Below are 20,663 nucleotides of genomic sequence, written 5' to 3'. Positions count from 1 at the left end.
GAATGTAGAGAGGCCCTAGAGGCTGGTAGGACAAGAGCAACCCAGTTAGGATGAGGGTTGAACTTCTTCCTGGGGGCAGGCAGAGTTTGCAAGGCCAGGTTGTCACTTCCCTGGGTGCCTGCCAGCGGCACTCACTGAGGGGTAACCAGAGTCATGCCTGCTCCCCTCACAGAGCTGAGGTCGTGAGTTATTCTCAGTGATGACCTTTCTCTGAGCTGTAGTCGCATCTTTATAAAGGCCAAGGGGCAGAGTGAGGTAGGAGGTATGACAGGGTAGGCCTAGAAAGGAGCAACAGGAGCAGCTGGAGGGACCTGGCCTAGGGCCTGGACAGCGTCTGCTGGGACTTGCAGAGCAAAACATGCCTCGAATGGCACAGCTGCAGTCCACTGCTCTATAGCGAGAGGTGGGCACAGGGATTCACCTCTGCTGGAGTCAAGCAATGCAGTTTTCCTAGCAGGAAAATGTAGCTCAGCAGTGGTGTGAGAGGGCTGTGAGCTTACTTAAGAGACTCTGGCTGTGAAGGCTTGGGGTGCAAGGACATGGTGCAGGATGTGGCGTGGGCGTGGTGCTCTAACACATGGCTGTGGCAAGCGTGCTGAGGAGGGCATCAACCGTTTGGGAGTTTTCCCACTGGGGCTATTTCCAGGCCTTTAGACTGCAGACTCTTTGCTAGGTGACAGCATCCACAGGTGTAACCTCATTACTTTGAAAGTTCTAAAGGCCTTTTTCTACTGGGGTCTGGAAGAGAATGAAGCCTTAATGCCCCAAGCCATCTACTCTTTCTATAATGAGTTAACTTCTTTCTAGAATGGGACTAGTTATGTGCCATCCTTGGAAGAATTGAGAAGAGTCACTCAAATCATATTCTGCATCCTGTGGCTCAGATGAGGAAACCCGGTCAAGAGAGACTGTGCAGCTTCTAACAAATGTTGCATGCCTACTGAGGAGGGGAGGCACCTTCTGCCTCCTGCTGGAGCCTGAGCAGGTGGCGGGCAGGGACGTGCAGGTGCCCCTGCTAGCCAAGGAGCCCAGCAGAGCAGGCATTGCACTGTCCATGTCCTCCCAGCACGCAGTATGGGGTGCGGTTTAGGGAGAGGAGGGGTCTCCCAGGTAAGGCCTAGGAGTGACAGTTAGGCACAGGGACCAGGGCTAGCTAGTGAGGCCTGAGTGGCTGGAGTGGGTACAGTGGAGGCCAAAGCCAGGCAGACAGAGCACGGTGGCTGGAAGGGGGGACTTGCTGGAGGCACTGGAGCGTATACTGCAGAATCAAGGTGATGTCTAAAGAACCCAGAGGCAGGAACAGGTGAAGTTTCTGGAGCTAGGGTCCGTCCAGCGAGGTAGAGGCCTCGGTCTAGCTCAGGGTTATGGCGCTGACCCTGAGGTGAGCAGGGAAGAGTCCAGGCTGGTAAAGGCATGTGTAAGTGGTAAGGCTTGGTCTGCTAGGGTCAGTCATGGGGCCACTTTGGATGTCAGGATCAGGCAGAGATAAATCAGGGGTCTCTCAGGGCTCAGCTAGAGACAGCACGTGAAAGAGCCAGTTTGGAGCTGTGAGTCCCAAAGAGGAGCCAGGGCAGGTACAGGTGAGTTGTGAGGAGGAGCCAGGGTAGGGAAAGGCGAAGTCTGTGAATTCTGGAGGAGATAACAGGTATTTAAAGATGGTTCTATCAGGTGAGGTCTGAAGGGCCAAAGTTGTGTGCAGCTGTTCAAACTGGCTCTGGGAAGAGGTCTAAGTCTGTGTCATGGGACAGGTATGTACACAGGGGTCTCTCCAACTGGGTCTGAAAAGTGAGGGTCAGGTAGTGGGTGGTTAATCACTTCAGTGGTTTTGGAGGCTGGATGCGGTGCCTCATGCCTATAATCTCAGCACTCTGGGAGGCCGAGGCGAGAGTCCTCAGGATTGCCTGAGCTCAGGAGTTCAAGACCAGCCCCAGTAAGAGTGAGACCCTATCTCTAAAAATAGCCGGGTGTTGTGGGCCCCTGTAGTCCCAGCTATTTGAGAGGCTGAGGCAAGAGGATTGTTTGAACTTAAGAGTTCGAGGTTACTGTGAACTATGATGATGCCATGGCATTCTTCTGAAGGTGACAAAGTAAGACCCTGTCTCAAATAAAAATTTTAAATACATAAATGACATGTTGGGGACCCAGGATTAGGCAAACACAGGTCACAGTTCTCAGTCTCCTGACCAGATGTGATAGGCCGAGCTCAGGATGTCCCAGAGGCCTCTGAGTATTCATAACAAGTCCAGGTTATGGTCTGTGGTATCACAGTCTGGCTGGGGTAGGGTCTGAGAACCCCAGATGACAGAGGTAGGGATGTGCCTGAGGAGTAGGGAGTTTGGACAGATGAAGCACAGACAGGTGAGCTGAGGTGCTCCATTGCAAGGCATTGCCTAACAGGCTCGTGACAGACGTGTGTCTGTAGGGTGGGAAATCCAAGGCCCTTGTCACTCAAATAGTGTTTGGCGACCCGGCTCTTACCATGTTCCCTGCAGGCCAAGGTAAGCAGCCAGGGGTCTGTCAGGGCTGAGGGAAGTGTCTGTTCAGCTCAGGTATGTATAGTAGCATCTTCCAGGCCTGGTCTGTAGAACCGTGTCGTCTGCCTGAGGTCTCAGGAGCTAGAACCAGACAAAGGTGTGTGTGCGTGACAGGGTTTCTTAGGGGAAGCCTGAGGAGCCAAGGTGAGGCACAGGTAGGTGGAACTGGGTTGGTCAGGGAAGGACGTTGGAGCTGAAGGTAGGCAGACAGAGCTGGGTTTGACACAGGAGAGTAAAAGCCGCGACTCCAGGTCAGAACGGTGTCCTCAGGTGATGCATGAGTCTGGGGGGTGGGGAGTGGTGGGGTCCTGGATCCCCTGGGAGAAGACATACAAGCTGGAGTCAGGCAAAGGGATGGAGAGCTGCGTCTGTCTGGAAGGGCTATGGAGTCTGGCTCTGGTACAGGTATGTGGGGCAGGTCTGAGCTGTTGAGGTACAATCCCAGGTCTGAGAAGCTGAGTCTAGCGAGGTGGGTTGAGTTTGTCAGGTAACTTCTGTGAAACCAAGGGCCAGCAGGGGTAGCTGATGTGAAGAGCCATGGCCAGGTTCACTGAGCTCCGCCCTGCAGTCGTGATCAGGCACAGGTAGGTAGAGGGGCCATGTCAGGTGAGGCCTGAGGAACCAGAGTCAGGCCCACCTGTTACCTCTTAGCTGACCTCTGAGGATGTGAAGTGAAAACGGGACTGGAGTAGGTCTGTCAGGCGAGATCGGAGCAGCTGGGATCTGGCATAAGTGAGTAGATCTGGATTTCCCAGGTGGCGTCTGGATAGGAAGGAAACTTCTCCGGGGCGAGGTTTAGGAGTGTGGCCAGGCATGTGGAATGGAGCTTCTTGGGTAGGGTCTGTCTGGCACAGGTTTGTGTCTTTAGGTCTGTCAGATCTGAAGAACATGGAAAGCAGGCCCAGGGTTTGTCAGGTAAGGTCTCTGGAGACAAGATCAGGGTTCAGGTTCATAAAACTGTGTCCACTGAGGTATAAAAGGTAATAGTCAAGGTTCAGCGCCTGTAGCACAGTGGTAATGGCGCCAGCCACATACACCAAGGGTGGCGGATTTGAACAACAATGTAATACTGACATTGTAAACGACAAGGACAACTGCAACAAAAAATAGCCGGGCATTGTGGCTGGCGACTATAGTCCCAGCTACTTGGGAGGCAAGAGAATCTCTCTTTCTTTTTTTTTTAACAGACAGAATCTCACTTTATCACCCTTGGTAGAGTGTTGTGGCATCACAGCTCACAGCAACCTCCAACTCCTGGGCCTGGGCAGTTCTCTTGTCTCAGCCTCCCGAGTAGCTGGGACTATAGGCGCCCGCCACAACACCTGGCCAGGGCCGGGTTTGAACCCACCACCCTACTCACTGAGCCACAGGTGCCACCCACAAGAGAACCTCTTAAGCCCAAGAGTTTGAGGTTGCTGTAAGCTGTGATGGTCCAGCACTCTACCGAGAGTAACATAGTGAAACTCTCAATAAAAAGAAAAAGTCAAGTCTGGGTAAGAAGAACTAGATGTGTTAGATGAGTTACGAGGTGTGAGACACAGGTAGGGAGGGTCGGCCTACCAGGTATAATCTCAGGAACCCTGGTCAAATGTGGGTAGGGAATGCTGGCCCACTAGGTGCAGTGTGAGGACCCAAGGTCAGGCTCCGGTTGGTAAAGCTGGCCTGCTGGGTATGGTCTGAAGAGCCAGGGTCATACTACGACGCATAAGGGTAGGTAGAGCTAGCCTTTCAGGTGTGCTCTCAAGAGCCAGGTTCATGTACAGTAGGTAAGGCTGACCAAGGTCAGGCACAAATAAGTAGAACTGGCTCACTAGATGTGACTGAGGACTCCAGGCTCAAGCACAGGCAGGTAAGCTAGGCAGAGCTAGCCCTCCAGGTGTGGTTCGAGGTACCAGCCTCACGCAGAGGTAGGCTCACCAGCTGCAGCCTCAGAAGCTAGGGTCAAGGCAAAGGTAGGTGGAGCTGGCCCGGCAGGTGCAATGTGACAGCCAGGGTGCAGAATAGGTAGGAAGGGCTGGCCTGCCAGGTGTGGCCTCAGGAGCGAGGGTCAGAGGTGCATGGTCAGTCTGCCAGGTATAGTTTTTTGAGAAGGCCTGAGGTGTTAGTGTTGATCACAGGTGGGTAGAGCTGGTTCTTTTCAGGAGTGGATTCAGGCAAAGGTATGTGTCTCTGGGTCTTTGTGGTGAAGCCTGAAGGGTGAGGGTTAAGCCGAGGTGAATCCAGCCCGCAGCACTGGGGGGTTGTTAGTGCCGGGATTAGCCAGGGGTTGGTGACAGTGGATCTGAGATTTAGGCTGAGCCAGACAGAGGGTATAGACTGCCAAGATCAGGGTTATGGATAACAGCTGGATCCCAAGGAAGGAGTGTGGAGTCTGAGTTGGGCTCAGGGACGCGGACCTGGGTCTGTCAATTGAGGTGTGAGGGGTCAGGATAGGCAGAGTCAGGTGTGTGAGTCCAGGCCCCTCAGCTGAGGTGTCTGGAACCTGCCTCTGACAGATGTCCAAGGAGCTGGACACAAGTGGGCAGAGCTCGGTCTCCCAGGTGAAGCATTTCTGCTCAGAGCTGGTGTGTTCACCTGGCTGCTTGACTCCCTCCAGGTCACTTTAGCAGAGGTGTGTAAATATGGTCCCAGCTGGGTTCAGGCACAAAAGTTACCTCTGGACTTGTTAGGTGAAGTGGGTGAGGCAGGGTCTAGCCCAGGTATGCATAACTGGTGTGACTGGCCGGGACTGAGGAGGTGGGTCAGGCACAGGTGCTGGATAATGCATAGTTCGGTGGGTAGCGGGCTCTTGTTGAGGGAAAGCAAGCCTTAGTCGTCATAGGGGTGTGGACCGGGGTCTGGTGCCTGATGTTTGGGGAGCTGTTAGGTCAGGTAGGGCAGAATGCCCTGAGTCAGTCAGCTCCCTGTTCTCGGCGTCGGGTCAGGTGTGGTGGGCAGTGCTCAGGGGGTAACCTGAGAGTCTACAACCAGTCCGAGATGCTGGACTGCAAGGTGACATTGCATTGGGGTTGACATAGAGTCTGAGTTGCCCAAGGAAGGAACAAAGAATTATATCTGGTTTGATTGGGTAGCTAGTGGGTGGGGTCTAGGGTAGGTGAGGCATGGAATGTCACACTGAGGAGTTACCTCTCTAAGGTAAGGTTTATAAGGCCCTTTGCAGGTAAAGGTGAGGTCTGGCGACCCATGTCTGCAGGTTGAGATCTCAGAGGCTCCAGTCAGGCACTGTTGGCATTGCTGGGGTCTCTCTTGACATCTGAACACCTGGTCTCAGCCCAGGTCGGTAGCCTGGAATCTGTCCATCTGAGGGTGGACAGATTGTATCTAGAAGGGTACTGGTCTCGCAAGATCCTTGGCTTGAATTGAAAAGTCAAGTTACGGCCAGGCGCAGTGGCTCATGCATGTAATCCCAGCACTCTGGGAGGCTAAAGTGAGTGGATCCCTTGAACTCAGGAATTCAAGACCGGACTGAGGAAGAGAGAGACCCATCTCTATTAAAAATAGAAAAACTAGCTCCACGGTGGGTGCCTGTAGTCCCAGGTACTTGGGAGGTCAAGACAAGAGGATGGCTTGAACCCAGGAGTTTGAGGTTGCTGTGAGCTATAATGACACCATGGCATTCGATCCAGGATGACAGAGTGAGATGCTGTCTCAAAAGAAAAGAAAAAAGGTCAAGTCACTCCAGTTATTTTCTCTGGGGCTTAATTCTCTCCTTCTTAAGAAAGGCTGCTCTTGCCAGGGGGCCTTTGCGCGTGCTCTTCTGACTGCCGGAATGCTGCTCCCTCAGCGCTTCTCTGGGTAATGCCTGCTCTCTCTTCAGATCTAGCTTAAGTACCCCTCAGATTTCTTTGATGGTTTCAGCACCATTTTCCCTTTCTCCTGAGCACTTCTTTCCCAGTTTCATGTTTATTGGCCTGATCAATTATGTCATTTACACCGCCCCATTTGACTGTTTCTGTTCCCTCTGGCAGGTGCTCAGTAGATAGCTGTTAGATACGATATGGAGTGCAAGTTAGCATCAGAAGGCACAGTGTGAGCGGTGGGCCTAGGTGTGTCTTGAGGCTGAGGCTGTGGAGATCAGTCAAGTCTAGGCCACCATCAGTGTCCTGGGAGGTGGGGTGGAATGCTGGGCCTGTCACTGTCAGAGGGGTCATCACCAGACTAAGGTATGAGGCTTGGGGTCTGTCAGCGTCCAAAGAGGCAGAACTAGCTGCAGGTAAGAGTTGCTGGGTCTTTCATGGTCCAACAAACAGTGTCTGTTACAGGTATCAGGAAGCTCTGGGCCTCAGTCTGAGGAAGTGGGGCCTGGCACAGATACAGGCCCTGGGTCTGTGTTCAAGGAGGTGGGCTGGGACAGAGAACGAAGTCTCTTGAGTGTATGAGAAGGCCAGGCCAAGGCCAGCTAGGACATGCTAGGTCTGTCTTGTGTTGGAGCAGGTAGGCCCAGGCACAGGTAAGAAGTGCTTGGTCTTGGGCAGCGCCTGTGGCTCAAAGGGGTAGGGTGCTGGTCCCATATGCTGGAGGTGGCGGGTTCAAACCCAGCCCCGGCCAAAAACCACAATAAAAAAAAAAAGAAGTGCTTGGTTTTTCATTGTCCAAGGAAGTGTGCCTGGGCCCTGATACGAGATGTTGGGCTGGGGAGTTTGAAAAGGCAGGGCCCTGGTTACAGGTATGAGGCCCTGGGTCTGCCAGTGTCTGAGGAGGTGGGCAAGGCACAAGTAGAGGTTCTGGATCTTTCCAAGTCTGAGGATGTGGGCAAGACACAGGTAGGAGGTTTAGGATCTTTCCATGTCTGAGGAGGTGGGCAAGGCATAAGTAGAGATTCTGGATTTTTCCAAGTCTGAGGAGGGGGGCAAGACACAGGTAGGAGGTTTAGGATCTTTCCATGTCTGAGGAGGTGGGCAAGGCATAAGTAGAGATTCTGGATCTTTCCAAGTCTGAGGAGGGGGGCAAGACACAGGTAGGAGGTTTAGGATCTTTCCATGTCTGAGGAGGGGGGCAAGGCACAAGTAGAGGTTCTGGATCTTTCCAAGTCTGAGGAGGGGGGCAAGACACAGGTAGGAGGTTTAGGATCTTTCCATGTCTGAGGAGGGGGCCAAGGCACAAGTAGAGGTTCTGGATCTTTCCAAGTCTGAGAAGGGGGGCAAGACACAGGTAGGAGGTTTAGGATCTTTCCATGTCTGAGGAGGGGGCCAAGGCACAAGTAGAGGTTCTGGATCTTTCCAAGTCTGAGAAGGGGGGCAAGACACAGGTAGGAGGTTTAGGATCTTTCCATGTCTGAGGAGGGGGCCAAGGCACAAGTAGAGGTTCTGGATCTTTCCAAGTCTGAGGAGGGGGGCAAGACACAGGTAGGAGGTTTAGGATCTTTCCATGTCTGAGGAGGGGGGCAAGGCACAAGTAGAGGTTCTGGATCTTTCCAAGTCTGAGGAGGGGGGCAAGACACAGGTAGGAGGTTTAGGATCTTTCCATGTCTGAGGAGGGGGGCAAGGCACAAGTAGAGGTTCTGGATCTTTCCAAGTCTGAGGAGGGGGGCAAGACACAGGTAGGAGGTTTAGGATCTTTCTATGTCTGAGGAGGGGGGCAAGGCACAAGTAGAGGTTCTGGATCTTTCCAAGTCTGAGGAGGGGGACAAGACACAGGTAGGAGGTTTAGGATCTTTCCATGACTGAGAAGTGGGGCAAGGCACAAGTAGAGGTTCTGGATTTTTCCAAGTCTGAGGAGGGGGGCAAGACACAGGTAGGAGGTTTAGGATCTTTCTATGTCTGAGGAGGGGAGCAAGGCACAAGTAGAGGTTTTAGATCTTTCCAAGTCTTGAGGAGAGGGGCAAGACCCAGGTATGAGGTTCTGGATCTTTCCATGTCTGAGGAGGTTGGCAAGGAACAGGTAGAAGGTTTTGGGTCTGCCAGTGTCTGAGGACATGGAGAAGAGATAGGTAAGAGATTCTGGGTCTTTCCATGTCTGAGGAAGTGCACAAAGCACAGGTATGAGCTTCTGGATCCTCCCATGTCTGACGAGATGGGCAAGGCACAAGTATGTGGTTCTGGGTCTGCCAGTGTCTGAGGATGTGGGCAAGGCTCAGGTATGAGGTTCGGGATCTTTCCATGTCTGAGGAGGTGGGCAAGGCACAGGTATGAGGTTCTGGATCTTTCCATGTCTGGGGAGGTGGGCAAGGCACAGGTATGGAGTTCTGGGTCTGCCAGTGTCTGAGGATATTGGTAAGGTACAGGTATGAGGTTCTGGATCTTTCCATGTCTGAGGAGGTGGGCAAGGCACAGGTATGAGGTTCTGGATCTTTCCATGTCTGAGGATGTAGGTAAGGCTCAGGTATGAGGTTCTGGATCTTTCCATGTCTGAGGAGGTGGGCAAGACACAGGTATGGAGTTCTGGGTCTGCCAGTGTCTGAGGATATTGGTAAGGTACAGGTATGAGGTTCTGGATCTTTCCATGTCTGGGTAGGTGGGCAAGGCACAGGTATGGAGTTCTGGGTCTGCCAGTGTCTGAGGAGATCAGTAAGGTGCAGGTATGAGGTTCTGGATCTTTCCATGTCTAAGGAGGGGGCAAGGCACAGGTATGAGGTTCTGGGTCTGCTAGTGTCTAAGGATGTGGGCAAGGCACAGGTATGAGGTTCTGGATCTTTCCATGTCTGAGGAGGTGGGCAAGGCACAGGTATGGAGTTCTGGGTCTGCCCGTGTCTGAGGAGATGGGTAAGGTACAGGTATGAGGTTCTGGATCTTTCCATGTCTGAGGAGGTGGGCAAGGCACAGGTATGGAGTTCTGGGTCTGCCTGTGTCTGAGGAGATGGGTAAGGTACAGGTATGAGGTTCTGGATCTTTCCATGTCTAAGGAGGTAGGCAAGGCACAGGTATGAGGTTCTGGATCTTTCCATGTCTGGGGAGGTGGGCAAGGCACAGGTATGGTGTTCTGAGTCTGCCCGCGTCCGAGGATAGGTAAGGTACAGGTATGAGGTCTGGATCTTTCCATGTCTGAGGAGGTGGGCAAGGCACAGGTATGAGGTTGTGTTTCTACCAGTGTCTGAGGAGGGGGCAAGGCACAGGTAGGAGGTTCTGGATCTTTCCATGTCTGGGGAGGTGGGCAAGGCACAGGTAGGAGGTTCTGGATCTTTCCATGTCTGGGGAGGTGGGCAAGGAACAGGTATGGGGTTCTGAGTCTGCCACTGTCTGAGGAGGTGGGCAAGATATAGGTATGAAGTTCTGGGTCTTTCCATGTCTGAGGAAGGGGACAAGGCACAGGTATGAGGTTATGGGTCTGCCAGTGTCTGAGGAGGTAGGCAAGATGATACAGGTGTGAGGTTCTGGATCTTTCCATGTCTGAGGAGGTGGGCAATGCTCAGGTATGAGGTTCTGGGTCTACCAGTGTCTGAGGAGGTGGGCAAGATATAGGTATGAGGTTCTGGATCTTTCCATGTCGGGAGAGGTGGGCAAGTCTCAGGTATGGAGTTCTGGGTGTGCCATTGTTTGAAGAGGTGGGGAAGGCACAGGTATGAGGCTCTGGATCTGTCTGTGTCTCCGGAAGTGGGCAGGGGACAGGTTCTGGATCTTTCCATATCTGAGGAGGTGGGTAAGGCACAGGTATGGAGTTCTGGGTCTGCTAGTATTTGAGGAGGTAGGCAAGGCACAGGTATGAGGTTCTGGATCTTTCCATGTCTGAGGTGGGCAAGGCACAGATATTAGGTTCGGGATCTTTCCATGTCTGAGGAGGTGGGCAAGGAACAGGTATGAGGTTCTGGGTCTGCCAGTGTCTTGAGGAGGTCGGCAAGATATAGGTATGAGGTTCTGGATCTTTCCATGTCTGGGGAGGTGGGGAAGGCACAGGTATGGAGTTCTGGGTCTGCCAGTGTCTGAGGAGGTGGGCAAGGAAGAAGTATGAGGTTCTCGGTCTGCCAGTGTCTGAGGAGATTGGTAAGGTACAGGTATGAGGTTCTGGATCTTTCCATGTCTGGGGAGGTGGGCAAGGCACAGGTATGGAGTTCTGGGTCTGCCAGTGTCTGAGGAGATTGGTAAGGTACAGGTATGAGGTTCTGGATCTTTCCATGTCTGAGGAGGTGGTCAAGACACAGGTATGAGGTTCTGGATCTTTCCATGTCTGAGGAGGTAGGCAAGGCACAGGTATGAGGTTCTGGATCTTTCCATGTCTGAGGAGGTAGGCAAGGCACAGGTATGAGGTTCTGGATCTTTCCATGTCTGAGGAGGTAGGCAAGGCACAGGTATGAGGTTCTGGATCTTCCCATGTCTGAGGAGGTTGACAAGGCACAGGTGGGGGGTGTCTTCCAGTGTCTAGGGAGGTCAGCATGGCTCAGGTATGAGGTTCTGAGTCTGTCTGTGTCTCAGGATCTGAGGAGGTGGGTAAGGCACAGGTATGAGGTTCTGGGTCTGCTAATATCTGAGGAGGTAGGTAAGGCACAGGTATGAGGTTCTGGATCTTTCCGTGTCTGAGGAAGTGGGCAAGGTATGAAGTCTGGATCTTTCCATGTCTGAAGTGGGCAAGGCACAGGTATGAGGTTCTGGATCTTTCCATGTCTGAGGAGGTAGGCAAGGCACAGGTATGGGGTTCTGGGTCTGCCAGTATCTGAGGAGGTACGCAAGGTATGAGGTCCTGGATCTTTCCATGTTTGAGGAGGTTGGCAAGACACAGGTAGGAGGGTCTGCCGGTGTCTGAGGAGGTCGGCAAGGCTCAGGTATGAGTTTCTGGGTCTGCCAGTGTTTGAAGAGGTGGGGAAGGCATAGGTGTGAGGTTCTGGGTCTGAATGTGTCTCAGGTAGTGGGCAAGGGACAGATTCTGGATTTTTCCATATCTGAGGAGGTGGGTAAGGCACAGGTATGAGGTTCTGGGTCTGCTAGAATCTGAGGAGGTAGGCAAGGCCCAGGTATGAGGTTCTGGATCTTGTCTGAGGAGGTAGGCAAGGTATGAAGGTCTGGATCTTTCCATGTCTGAGGTGAGCAAGGCACAGGTATGAGGTTCTGGTTCTTTTCATGTCTGAGGAGGTGAGCAAAGCCCAGGTATGAGGTTCTGAGTCTGCTAGTGTCTGAGGAGGTGGGTAAGGAATGGGTATGAGGTTCTGGATCTTTCCATGTTTGAAGAGGTGGGCAAGGTACAGGTAGATGGTTCTGGGTCTACCAGTGTCTGAGGAGGTAGGCACAGATAGGAGGTTCTGGGTCTTTCCATGTCTGAGGAGGGGGATCTTTTCATGTTTGAGGAGGTCAGCAAGGCACAGGTATGAGGTTGTGTTTCTGCCAGTGTCTGAGGAGGGGGACAAGGCACAGTTAATGAGGTTCTGGATCTTTCCATGTTTGAGGAGGTTGGCAAGGCACAGGAATAAGGTTCTGGGTCTGCCAGTTTCTGAGGTCAGCAAGACTCAGGTATGAGATTCTAGATCTGCCAGTGTTTGAGAACGTGGGGAAGGCACAGGTATGAGGTTCTGGATCTTTCCATATAGGAGGAGGTGGGCAAGGCACAGGTATGAGGTTGTGGGTCTTTCTGTGTCTGAGGAGGTAGACAAGGCACAGTTACGAGGTTCTGGATCTTTCCATGTTTGAAGAGGTCGGCAAGGCATAGGTTGGAGGTTCTGCGTCTGCCAGTGTCTGAGGAGGTCAGCAAGGCACAGATATGAGGTTCAGGGTCTTCATGTGTCTCAGGAAGTGGGCAAGGCACAGGTATGAGGCTCTGGGTCGTTCCATGTCTGAGGAGGTGGGCAAAGGACAGGTACGCGGTTCTGGGTCTGTCAGTGTCTGAGGAGGTGGGTGAGGTACAGGTATGAGGTTCTGGATCTTTCCATGTCTGAGGAGGTGGGCAAGACACAGGTATGAGGTTCTGGATCTTTCTATATGAGGCGGTGGGCAAGGTGCAGGTATGTGGTTCTGGGTCTGCCAATGTCTCAGGAGGTGGGCAAGGCACAGGTATGAGGCTCTGGATCTTTCCATGTCTGGGATGGTGGAGAAGACAGAGGTATGAGTCTGGGGCTGGCACTGTGTGAGGAGATAGACCCCGACTTGTCAGGGAAGACCATGGTAAGGTGTTCAGTTGAGGCTTTGCCTGTTGTCTTCTTTCCAGAGGTGGATTGAGCCCAGTTTCTTCCAGCTGCACCTGAGGAAGAGCAGCGCCCTTTGAAGACATGTTCTCTGGCAGGAGGGAGGGGGGCGGGTGTCCTGGCTTCCCCTCAGTACCGTTTTCTCTCTCTCCTAGTGGGTAGGAGGACGCTACTCCCTCTGGTCAGCCATCGGACTCTCCATTGCCCTGCATGTGGGTGAGTGTGACTGTGTTCCTGTATCTTGCAGCCCCCATGGGAGATGATGTTGCAGCCTAAGGTTAAGGGTCGGGGGCACTTATCCCTGAACACTGTCCCCAACACTGTCCCCACAGGCTGCTGACCTCTCTACCTTGGCTGGAACTTTTCTTTCTTTCGTTTTTTCTTTTTTTGGGGGGGGGACAGAAACTCATTCTGGTGCCCTAGGTAGAGTGCTATAGCATCATCATAGGTCATGGCCACCTCAAACTCTTGGGTTTGAGCAATCCACCTGCCTTGGCCTCCCAGAATGCTGGGATTACATGCGTGAGCCACGGTGCCTGGCCAGCAGGAATATGTTTTTCAGGCCAAAAGGAGGTCTGGGTTTTCTCTTAGGATTTCAAGTTGGCCCTTTTCTCTGCCACCCACAAGTGCAATCCTATCTATTTCCCATTCTAGGCAGAGCTAGGTCCCTGTGCTCAGGGCCAAATCTGACGAGGGCTTTCAGCAGGCCCGTTTCTTCTGGCTCCTGGCTGTCCATCCAACCTCTCCAGGCTCCAGAAGAAGCTGTGTACACTGCCTAGAGGACCCAGGGTGTGGCTGTTTCTGTTGACTCTGCTTTTGTGTCACAGGTTTTGACAACTTCCAGCAGTTGCTCTCGGGGGCTCACTGGATGGTGAGTACTGAGACTCCTGTTCTCTGCCAGTGCTGTCCCTTCTGCACCCTTTCTCCCTACTGGCCCTTCTTCTGCGGGCCACCGCTCAGCTCCACCTGCCCTCCTCCTGTTTCAGGACCAGCACTTCCGCACAACACCTCTGGAAAAGAATGCCCCTGTGTTGCTGGCCCTGCTGGGTGTCTGGTACATCAACTGCTTTGGGTGTGAGACCCACGCCATGCTGCCCTATGACCAGTACCTTCACCGCTTTGCTGCTTACTTCCAGCAGGTACCAGCTGCCCCGACAGACTTTGGAGTCAGCAGGGCCTGTGGGCGGCCTGGGATGTCTAGGAGCTCTTTGCCTATTGCCCTTGGCCATGGCCAAGGCCCACCTCTGTTCCCTATCTCATGTCGAATCTTTATTATCAGGGTGTCTTCCTTCTGAGTGTGGACTGAGTTCACCACCATGGGTTGGGGCATGACTGACTGAGGGACTGTGTCTCAGCTGGGGCCCTTTCTTTCTTGGACGTCATTCTGCATGCCTGCCACAGGGTGGGGTTGTGAGCACAGGCCCCTTGTGGCCCTCCTTACCTTTGTCCCTTCAGAAAAGCAAGTCTGCATCCAGTCTGTCGTGCCTCTTTAGGGGACACAGCCCTCTGCCTCCGTGGAGTCTCCAGAGACCCCAAGACGGAGCAGCCCGTCTACTTAATAAGATTCTATTCCTGGCTCAGCGCCCATAGCACAGCGGTTACGGCGCCAGCCACATGCACTGAAGCTTGCGGGTTTGAACCCAGCCTGGGCCAGCTAAACAACAATGACAACTGCAACAAAAAAATAGCTGGCATTTTGGCAGGCGCCTGTAGTCCCAGCTGCTTGGGAGGCTGAGGCAAGAGACAAGAGAATCGCTTAAGCCCAAGAGTTTGAAGTTGCTGTGAGCTGTGACGCCATAGCGCTCTACCAAGGGCAACATAGACTCTGTCTCAAACAAAAAAAAATATATGATTCTATTCCTGAAAGCCCATCCACATCTCTCCCTGCTTTTGTTTACCACAAACCTAGTCCCTGCCCTGCAGCCCCTGAGCTCCTCTGGGCAGGCCCAGGAGACTTGCATCAACCCCACGGGGTAAATTCTGTGGGTGAAGGAGAACCAAGGCTCCCTAAGTCCCAGCTGCCTTGGAGAATTACTATCACCAGGGTGTAGATGGGTACCCAATCCCTAGTGTCCAGTTGAAGTGACAGCCCTCAAAGCTGTACACTCGGGACCCCAGCTTGCCCTACCCTTAGGAAATGAGTTGAAGGGCGGTGCCTATGGCTCAAGGAGTAAGGGCACTGGCCCCATATACCAGGGGTGGTGGGTTCAAGCCTGGCCCCGGCCAAAACTGCAAAAAAAAAAAAAAACAAGTTGAAGATTTTGTGACTAATTTTGTTTTTAGGGAGGTCCTTACCTGACCTCCAGTTCCCCCTTTTCCTGGTCATGGGTCTTTCCTGGGTGCATTCTAATCCAGAAATTTTGGAAGGCTGTGTCCCATGGTGCAGGGGACACAGATGTGCAAGTTCCCCTCGTGGGCAGGCCACACCAGGTGTGCCTGGGGGAGCTGAGGCACGACTTGGGCACAGTGCATAAAGGTCTTGCAGGTAGAGGGCTACGTTTCTGTCCCCACTCAAGGGCGACATGGAGTCGAACGGGAAGTACATCACCAAGTCCGGCGTCCGTGTAGACCACCAGACGGGCCCCATTGTGTGGGGGGAGCCAGGGACCAATGGCCAGCATGCCTTCTACCAGCTCATCCACCAAGGTAGGGCCCATTTGGCCTGGCCCGGTGTGACCTGGGAGGGGAAGGATCTGCCAGCAGGGAGACTTCTTGCCTAAGTCAGTCCTTTCCTCTAAGCTACAGGGATAGCTCCCTTTGACTGGGGTCATGTGGGTGACCACAGTGCCCTTCACAGGCACCAAGATGATACCCTGTGACTTTCTCGTTCCGGTCCAGACCCAGCACCCAATACGGAAGGGTTTGCATCACAAGGTAAGAGCCCCCACCTGGACCCTTCTTCCATTTTCCTAGGCTCAATTTATACCCAGACCTCCTAAAACCTGATGCTCTGGTCAGCAGATACATTTGTTTCCTATCCTGTCATTACAAATCACTACAAACCTAGCGTCTAAGACAACATCCGAGCTGGGTGCGGTGCTCACGCCTCTTATCCCAGCACTCTTTGAGGCTGCTGCAGGTGGATTGCCTGAGCTCACAGGTTCGAGACCAGCTTGAACAAGAGCAAGACCTCGTCTCTAAAAATAGCTGGGCGTTGTGGTAGGCGCCTGTAGTCCCAGGTACTCAGGAAGCTGAGGCAAGAGCATCACTTCAGCCCAAGAGTTGGAGGTTGCTGTGAGCTGTGACAATCATGGCACTCTACCAAGGGTGACAAAGTGAGAGTCTGTCTCCAAAAAAAAATAAAACACCCATTTGTTATCTCAGGGTTTCTGTAGGTCAGAAGTACAGCAGGCTTTACTGTGTGCTTAGAGTCTTACAGGCTGAAATCAAGATGCCGGCAGGACTGTGTTCCTTTCTGGAGACTCCAGTCTGGTGTTTTTTGACCTTTTTTATTTCACAGCACACTTGAACCTATAGTTAAATTTCTGCAACACACTTAAATTACATTGATCAAAAAAAGTTAAAAAAAATATATATATATATACTTTGCTTTGAACTTCTTTCAAGAATAATTTTTTGGGGGGACAGAGTCTTACTGTGTTGCCCTCTGTAGAGTGCTGTGACATCATAGCTCATGAGGGCAACCTCAAACTCTTTGGCCTCAAGTGATTCTCTTGCCTCAGCCTCTCAAGTAGCTGGAATGACAGGCACCCGCCACAATGCCTGGCTAGTTTTTTTAGAGACCAGGGTCTCGCTTTTGCTCAGGCTGCTGTTGAATTCCTGAGCTCAAGCAGTCCACCCTCCTCGGCCTCCCAGAGTGCTGGGATTACAGGTGTGAGCCACCACACCCAACCAGATTGAACCTTTCTCAAGCTTTGATTTCTCTCCTGCTACTTGTGTGGCATTTCTCTGACTGCCCTGCTTTCTTTTTCTATTTTCCTCAGTTACTTTTAATGGCCCATGGGATTAGATCGTGCTCACTAGGTAATATCCCCTTTTATAAAGCTGATAACTTTAATTCTACATGTGAAGCTTCGTGTGTGTGTGTGTGTGTGTAACCTACATACACATAATAGCAGGGGCAAAGAACATGGAGCCAAGACCTTGCCTGTCATAGCAGCAAATGGGAAAACTGCAGCTTACAGCCTAACAGAGTCCTCAAAGAGAATTTATTGTGCCTTGTTTTGGATGCAGACAGCACAGGGTTATTGTGGCACACGTGTTGGGGTCAGTGACCTGGGAATGAATTCTGACTCTTCCCCTCTGTAATTCTGTGATCTATAGCTATTGAGTTGAGGAAAGTGAGGCTCAACTAGAATAGAGAGATGATGCCTCTCCCCCTCAGGGTCTTGTATAATTATTAGCAGAACCCCTGGCAAGTAGTATATAGTCCTTAAAAGTAGTTAGTATTCCATTAAAACAGAGTTTAATGGGAGAAAAAAAAAGTAGTTAGCATTGTGGCTGCACGCAGTAATCCACAGCACTGTAATACACTTCCACTCTGGGTGGAACACTTGAGCTCACGAGTTTGAGGCCAGCCTGAGCCCAGAGTGAGACCCCGTCTCTAACAAATAGCTGGCCGTTGTGATAGGCGCCTGTAGTCTCAGCTACTTGGGAAGCTAAGGCAAGAGGATCTCTTAAGCCCAAGAGTTTGAGGTTGCTGTGAGCTATGAAGCCATAACACTGTGCCGGTGAGACTGTCTCAAAAAAATAAAAAAAGAGTAGTTAGTATTGTGGCCATGCACGGTGGCTTAGGACTATAATCCCGGAACTCTGACAGCCCAATGTGGGAGGATCACTTGAGCTCAGGATTTTGAGACTGGCCTGAGCAAGAGAGACACCCATCTTTACTAAAAATGGACAAAATTAGCTACTGTGGTGGTGAGCGCCTGTAGTCCCAGCTACTCTGGAGGCTGAGGCAAGAGGATCACTTGAGCCCAGGAGCTTCAGGTTGATGTGAGCTACGATGCCATGGCAATCTACGCAGGGTGATGCCAGGCCTGGTGGCTCATGCCTGTAATCCTAGCACTCTGAGAAGCTGAGGCCTTTGGATTGCTTGAGCTCAGGAGTTGAAGACAAGCCTGAGGAAGAGTGAGACCCTATCTCTACTAAAACTAGAAAAACTGGCTCAGCTCCTGTAGCACAGTGGTTAAGGCACCAGCCACATAACTGAGGCTGACGGGTTCGAACCCGGCCCAGGCCAGCTAAACAACAATGATGACAACTGCAAAAAAAAATATGCAGGCGTTGTGGCAGACACCTGTAGTCCCAGCTACCTGGGAGGCTGAGGCAAGAGAATCGCTTAGGCCTAGGAGTTTGAGGTTGCTGTGGGCTGTGATGCCATGGCACTCTACCGTGGGCAACATAGACTGTGTCTCAAAAGAAAAAAAAAATACCAGCTGGGCATTGCAGCAGGTGCCTGTAGTCCCAGCTACTCAGGAGGCTGAGACAAAAGGATTATTTGAGCCCAGGAATTTGAGATTGTTGTGAGCTATGATGATACCATGGCATTCTACCTAATGTGACAAAGTGATACTCTGTCTCTAAAAAAAGAAAGAAAAGGGCGGTGCCTGTAGCTCAAGGAGTAGGGTGACAGCCCCATATACCGGAGGTGGCTGGTTCAAACCCGGCCCTGGCCAAAATAAAAAAAAAAAGGAGAGAGGGCGGCGCCTGTGGCTCAAGGAGTAGGGCGCCGGTCCCATATGCCGGAGGTGGCAGGTTCAAACCTAGCCCTGGCCAAAAACAAAAAAAAAAAAAAGAGAGAGAGAGAGAGATTGGCTTGGCTCCTGTAGCTCAAGGAGCTAGGGCACCAGCCATATACACCGGAGCTGGCGGGTTCAAATCCAGCCTGGGCCTGCCAGACAACAATGACAACTACAATAAAAAAATAGCCAGGTGTTGTGGCGGGCGCCTGTAGTCCCAGCTACTTGGGAGGCTGAGGCAAGAAAATTGCTTAAGCCCAAGAGTTGGAGGTTGCTGTGAGTTGTGACGCTACAAGCACTCTACCAAGGGTGACAGCTTGAGACTGTGTCTCAAAAAAAACTAGGTGGCGCCTGCTGTGGCTCAGAGGAGTAGGGCACCAGCATCGTATACACGGAGGTGGCAGGTTCAAACACGGCCCCGACCAAAAAAAAAAAAACAACAAAGAACAAAATAAAAAGGAATTGTTGTCCTGATGTTATCAGGTGTGCCCACAGGCCCATCCACCCTTTCTCCATCTGAGCTGTATAGTTAAGTGAACCTGCCTGGGACTAAATCCAGCTAAGGGCCAGGTGGTCTTGTCACTTTGCCTGAAGCTCAGACTGTTTTTAATCAGAACCGATATGTTTCTTGCCAGATCCTCCTGTCCAATTTCTTGGCCCAGACAGAAGCCCTGATGAAAGGGAAATCTACAGATGAGGCCCGGAAGGAACTCTACGCTGCAGGAAATAATCCAGAGGACTTAGAGAAGCTGTTACCGCACAAGGTCAGGGCTTCTCCTGAAGTTGGCTTTGGGGGCGGAATGCTGGAAGAAGGCTGAAGCTGTGGCACCAAGGCAGGGACAAGGTGGTGGCATGCCTGGCTGGTCCTACACAGTGGGGGAGAGTCTGTCCTCTCAGATCTGCACACTCACCCTCTGGGGGACGATGTGCATGTCTCCAAAGGGTTTGGGGATCAGGACTGACTTGGGGGCATTCCTTGGTGTTTTCTGAAGGTCTTTGAAGGAAATCGCCCAACCAACTCTATTGTGTTCACAAAGCTCACACCATTCATGCTTGGAGCCTTGATCGGTGAGTCGGTAGGGGAAGGCACTGGCTTGGCATGGGTTAGACTGGGCTGGCAGAGCCTTGATGCGCGCTGTCTGCTCCCTCTGCAGCCATGTATGAGCACAAGATCTTCGTTCAGGGCATCATCTGGGACATCAACAGCTTTGACCAGTGGGGGTGAGTTGCTGGCCCGGAGAGGGTGGCAGAGGCCTTTGGTTTGGCACAGGGACTTCACGAGTGGTGTTGGAACCTTCCTTGAGTCATTCTTCCTTACCCCATGGCAGAGTGGAGCTGGGAAAGCAGCTGGCTAAGAAGATCGAGCCTGAGCTTGATGGCAGCACTCCAGTGACCTCACATGATTCTTCCACCAATGGGTTGATCAACTTCATCAAACGGGAGCGCGAGGCCATAATCTAACACGTTCATCTCAGCTGCAGCCCCTGTGGCGACCACTGCCTCTTGTCTCTCCTCTCCAGAGCCTGCTTTGCATGGTCCTGCCCCTCCTCCCCACCGAGCACCCTCTGCTCAAGGGCTTGGACCACTAGCCATTTGGGAAATGCCGATCTGGAATTGTCACCTCAACCCCCTCGGTGTCCATCCATTATCACCCTGGTTTACAACTGGCTGACGTGTTTCAGTGCAGCTGATTCTTCTGACCCATGTTCATATCCTAGGTAGAAAAATAAAGATGCCACAAAAGAGGTTGTAAACTCAGCTTCTTATTTTTTTCTGAGATGGCTCTTTGTGTAGCTGTTGGGGTGCACAGTAAGAGTCAAGCTGTGCCTTGCTTGACACTTGGCTATAAGTGGTGAGCAGGTCTAGAGTAGAGAATGGTCCCTTGAGTAGAGAATGGGTGAGGTGAGGCCCAAGACAGGATGGGATGGATGGTGCCTGTGGCTTAGTGAGTAGGGTGCTGGCCCCATGTACCAAGTCGGGGGCGGGTTTGAACCCGGCCCCAGCCAAACTGCAACAACAACAAAAAAAGAATGGCTGGGCATTGTGGCAGGTGCCTGTAGTCCTGGCTACTTGGGAGGCTGAGGCAGGAGAATCACCTGAGCCCAAGAGCTGGAGGTTGCTGGTCAAAAAAAAAGATAGGATGGGGACCTGACCTATGTAATCAAACCCTAAGACCTCCTTCCACTCCTCATCTCTGTGCCTGGAGAAATCATACCCTGCTGTGCTTTTAAAAAACGGCACTGAGATTGTTATCTGGGATGAATCCACACAACATCAAAGGTGGCTGCCATCTCCTCAGGTAATTCTTCCCTTTTATAAGGTGGACATAGAAAACAAGGTTTTTGTTTTTTTTTTAACAAATTGCCTTTTAAATCTACTCAAGAT

General features: G+C 52.1%; 1 protein-coding gene across 1 annotated transcript in view; it reads left to right on the top strand.

The window, feature by feature from the left end:
• Positions 1-20,032, top strand: part of GPI (glucose-6-phosphate isomerase) — a 35,842-nt gene extending 15,810 nt beyond the window's left edge. Inside the window, exons 10-18 of the mRNA XM_053608249.1 lie at positions 12,732-12,792; positions 13,404-13,447; positions 13,563-13,715; positions 15,093-15,222; positions 15,374-15,450; positions 18,914-19,042; positions 19,271-19,346; positions 19,433-19,499; positions 19,607-20,032. Of these exons, the coding sequence (XP_053464224.1) occupies positions 12,732-12,792; positions 13,404-13,447; positions 13,563-13,715; positions 15,093-15,222; positions 15,374-15,450; positions 18,914-19,042; positions 19,271-19,346; positions 19,433-19,499; positions 19,607-19,739 (870 nt within the window). The 3' untranslated portion in view covers positions 19,740-20,032. The remainder of the gene's footprint in view (positions 1-12,731; positions 12,793-13,403; positions 13,448-13,562; positions 13,716-15,092; positions 15,223-15,373; positions 15,451-18,913; positions 19,043-19,270; positions 19,347-19,432; positions 19,500-19,606) is intronic.
• The last annotated feature ends 631 nt before the right edge of the window (positions 20,033-20,663 follow it).

This window comes from Nycticebus coucang, chromosome 10, assembly GCF_027406575.1.
Source record: "Nycticebus coucang isolate mNycCou1 chromosome 10, mNycCou1.pri, whole genome shotgun sequence".
NCBI classification, from domain to species: Eukaryota; Metazoa; Chordata; class Mammalia; order Primates; family Lorisidae; genus Nycticebus; species Nycticebus coucang.
Note: the sequence above shows the minus strand (reverse complement) of the source record. Positions and strands in the feature narration are given on the sequence as shown.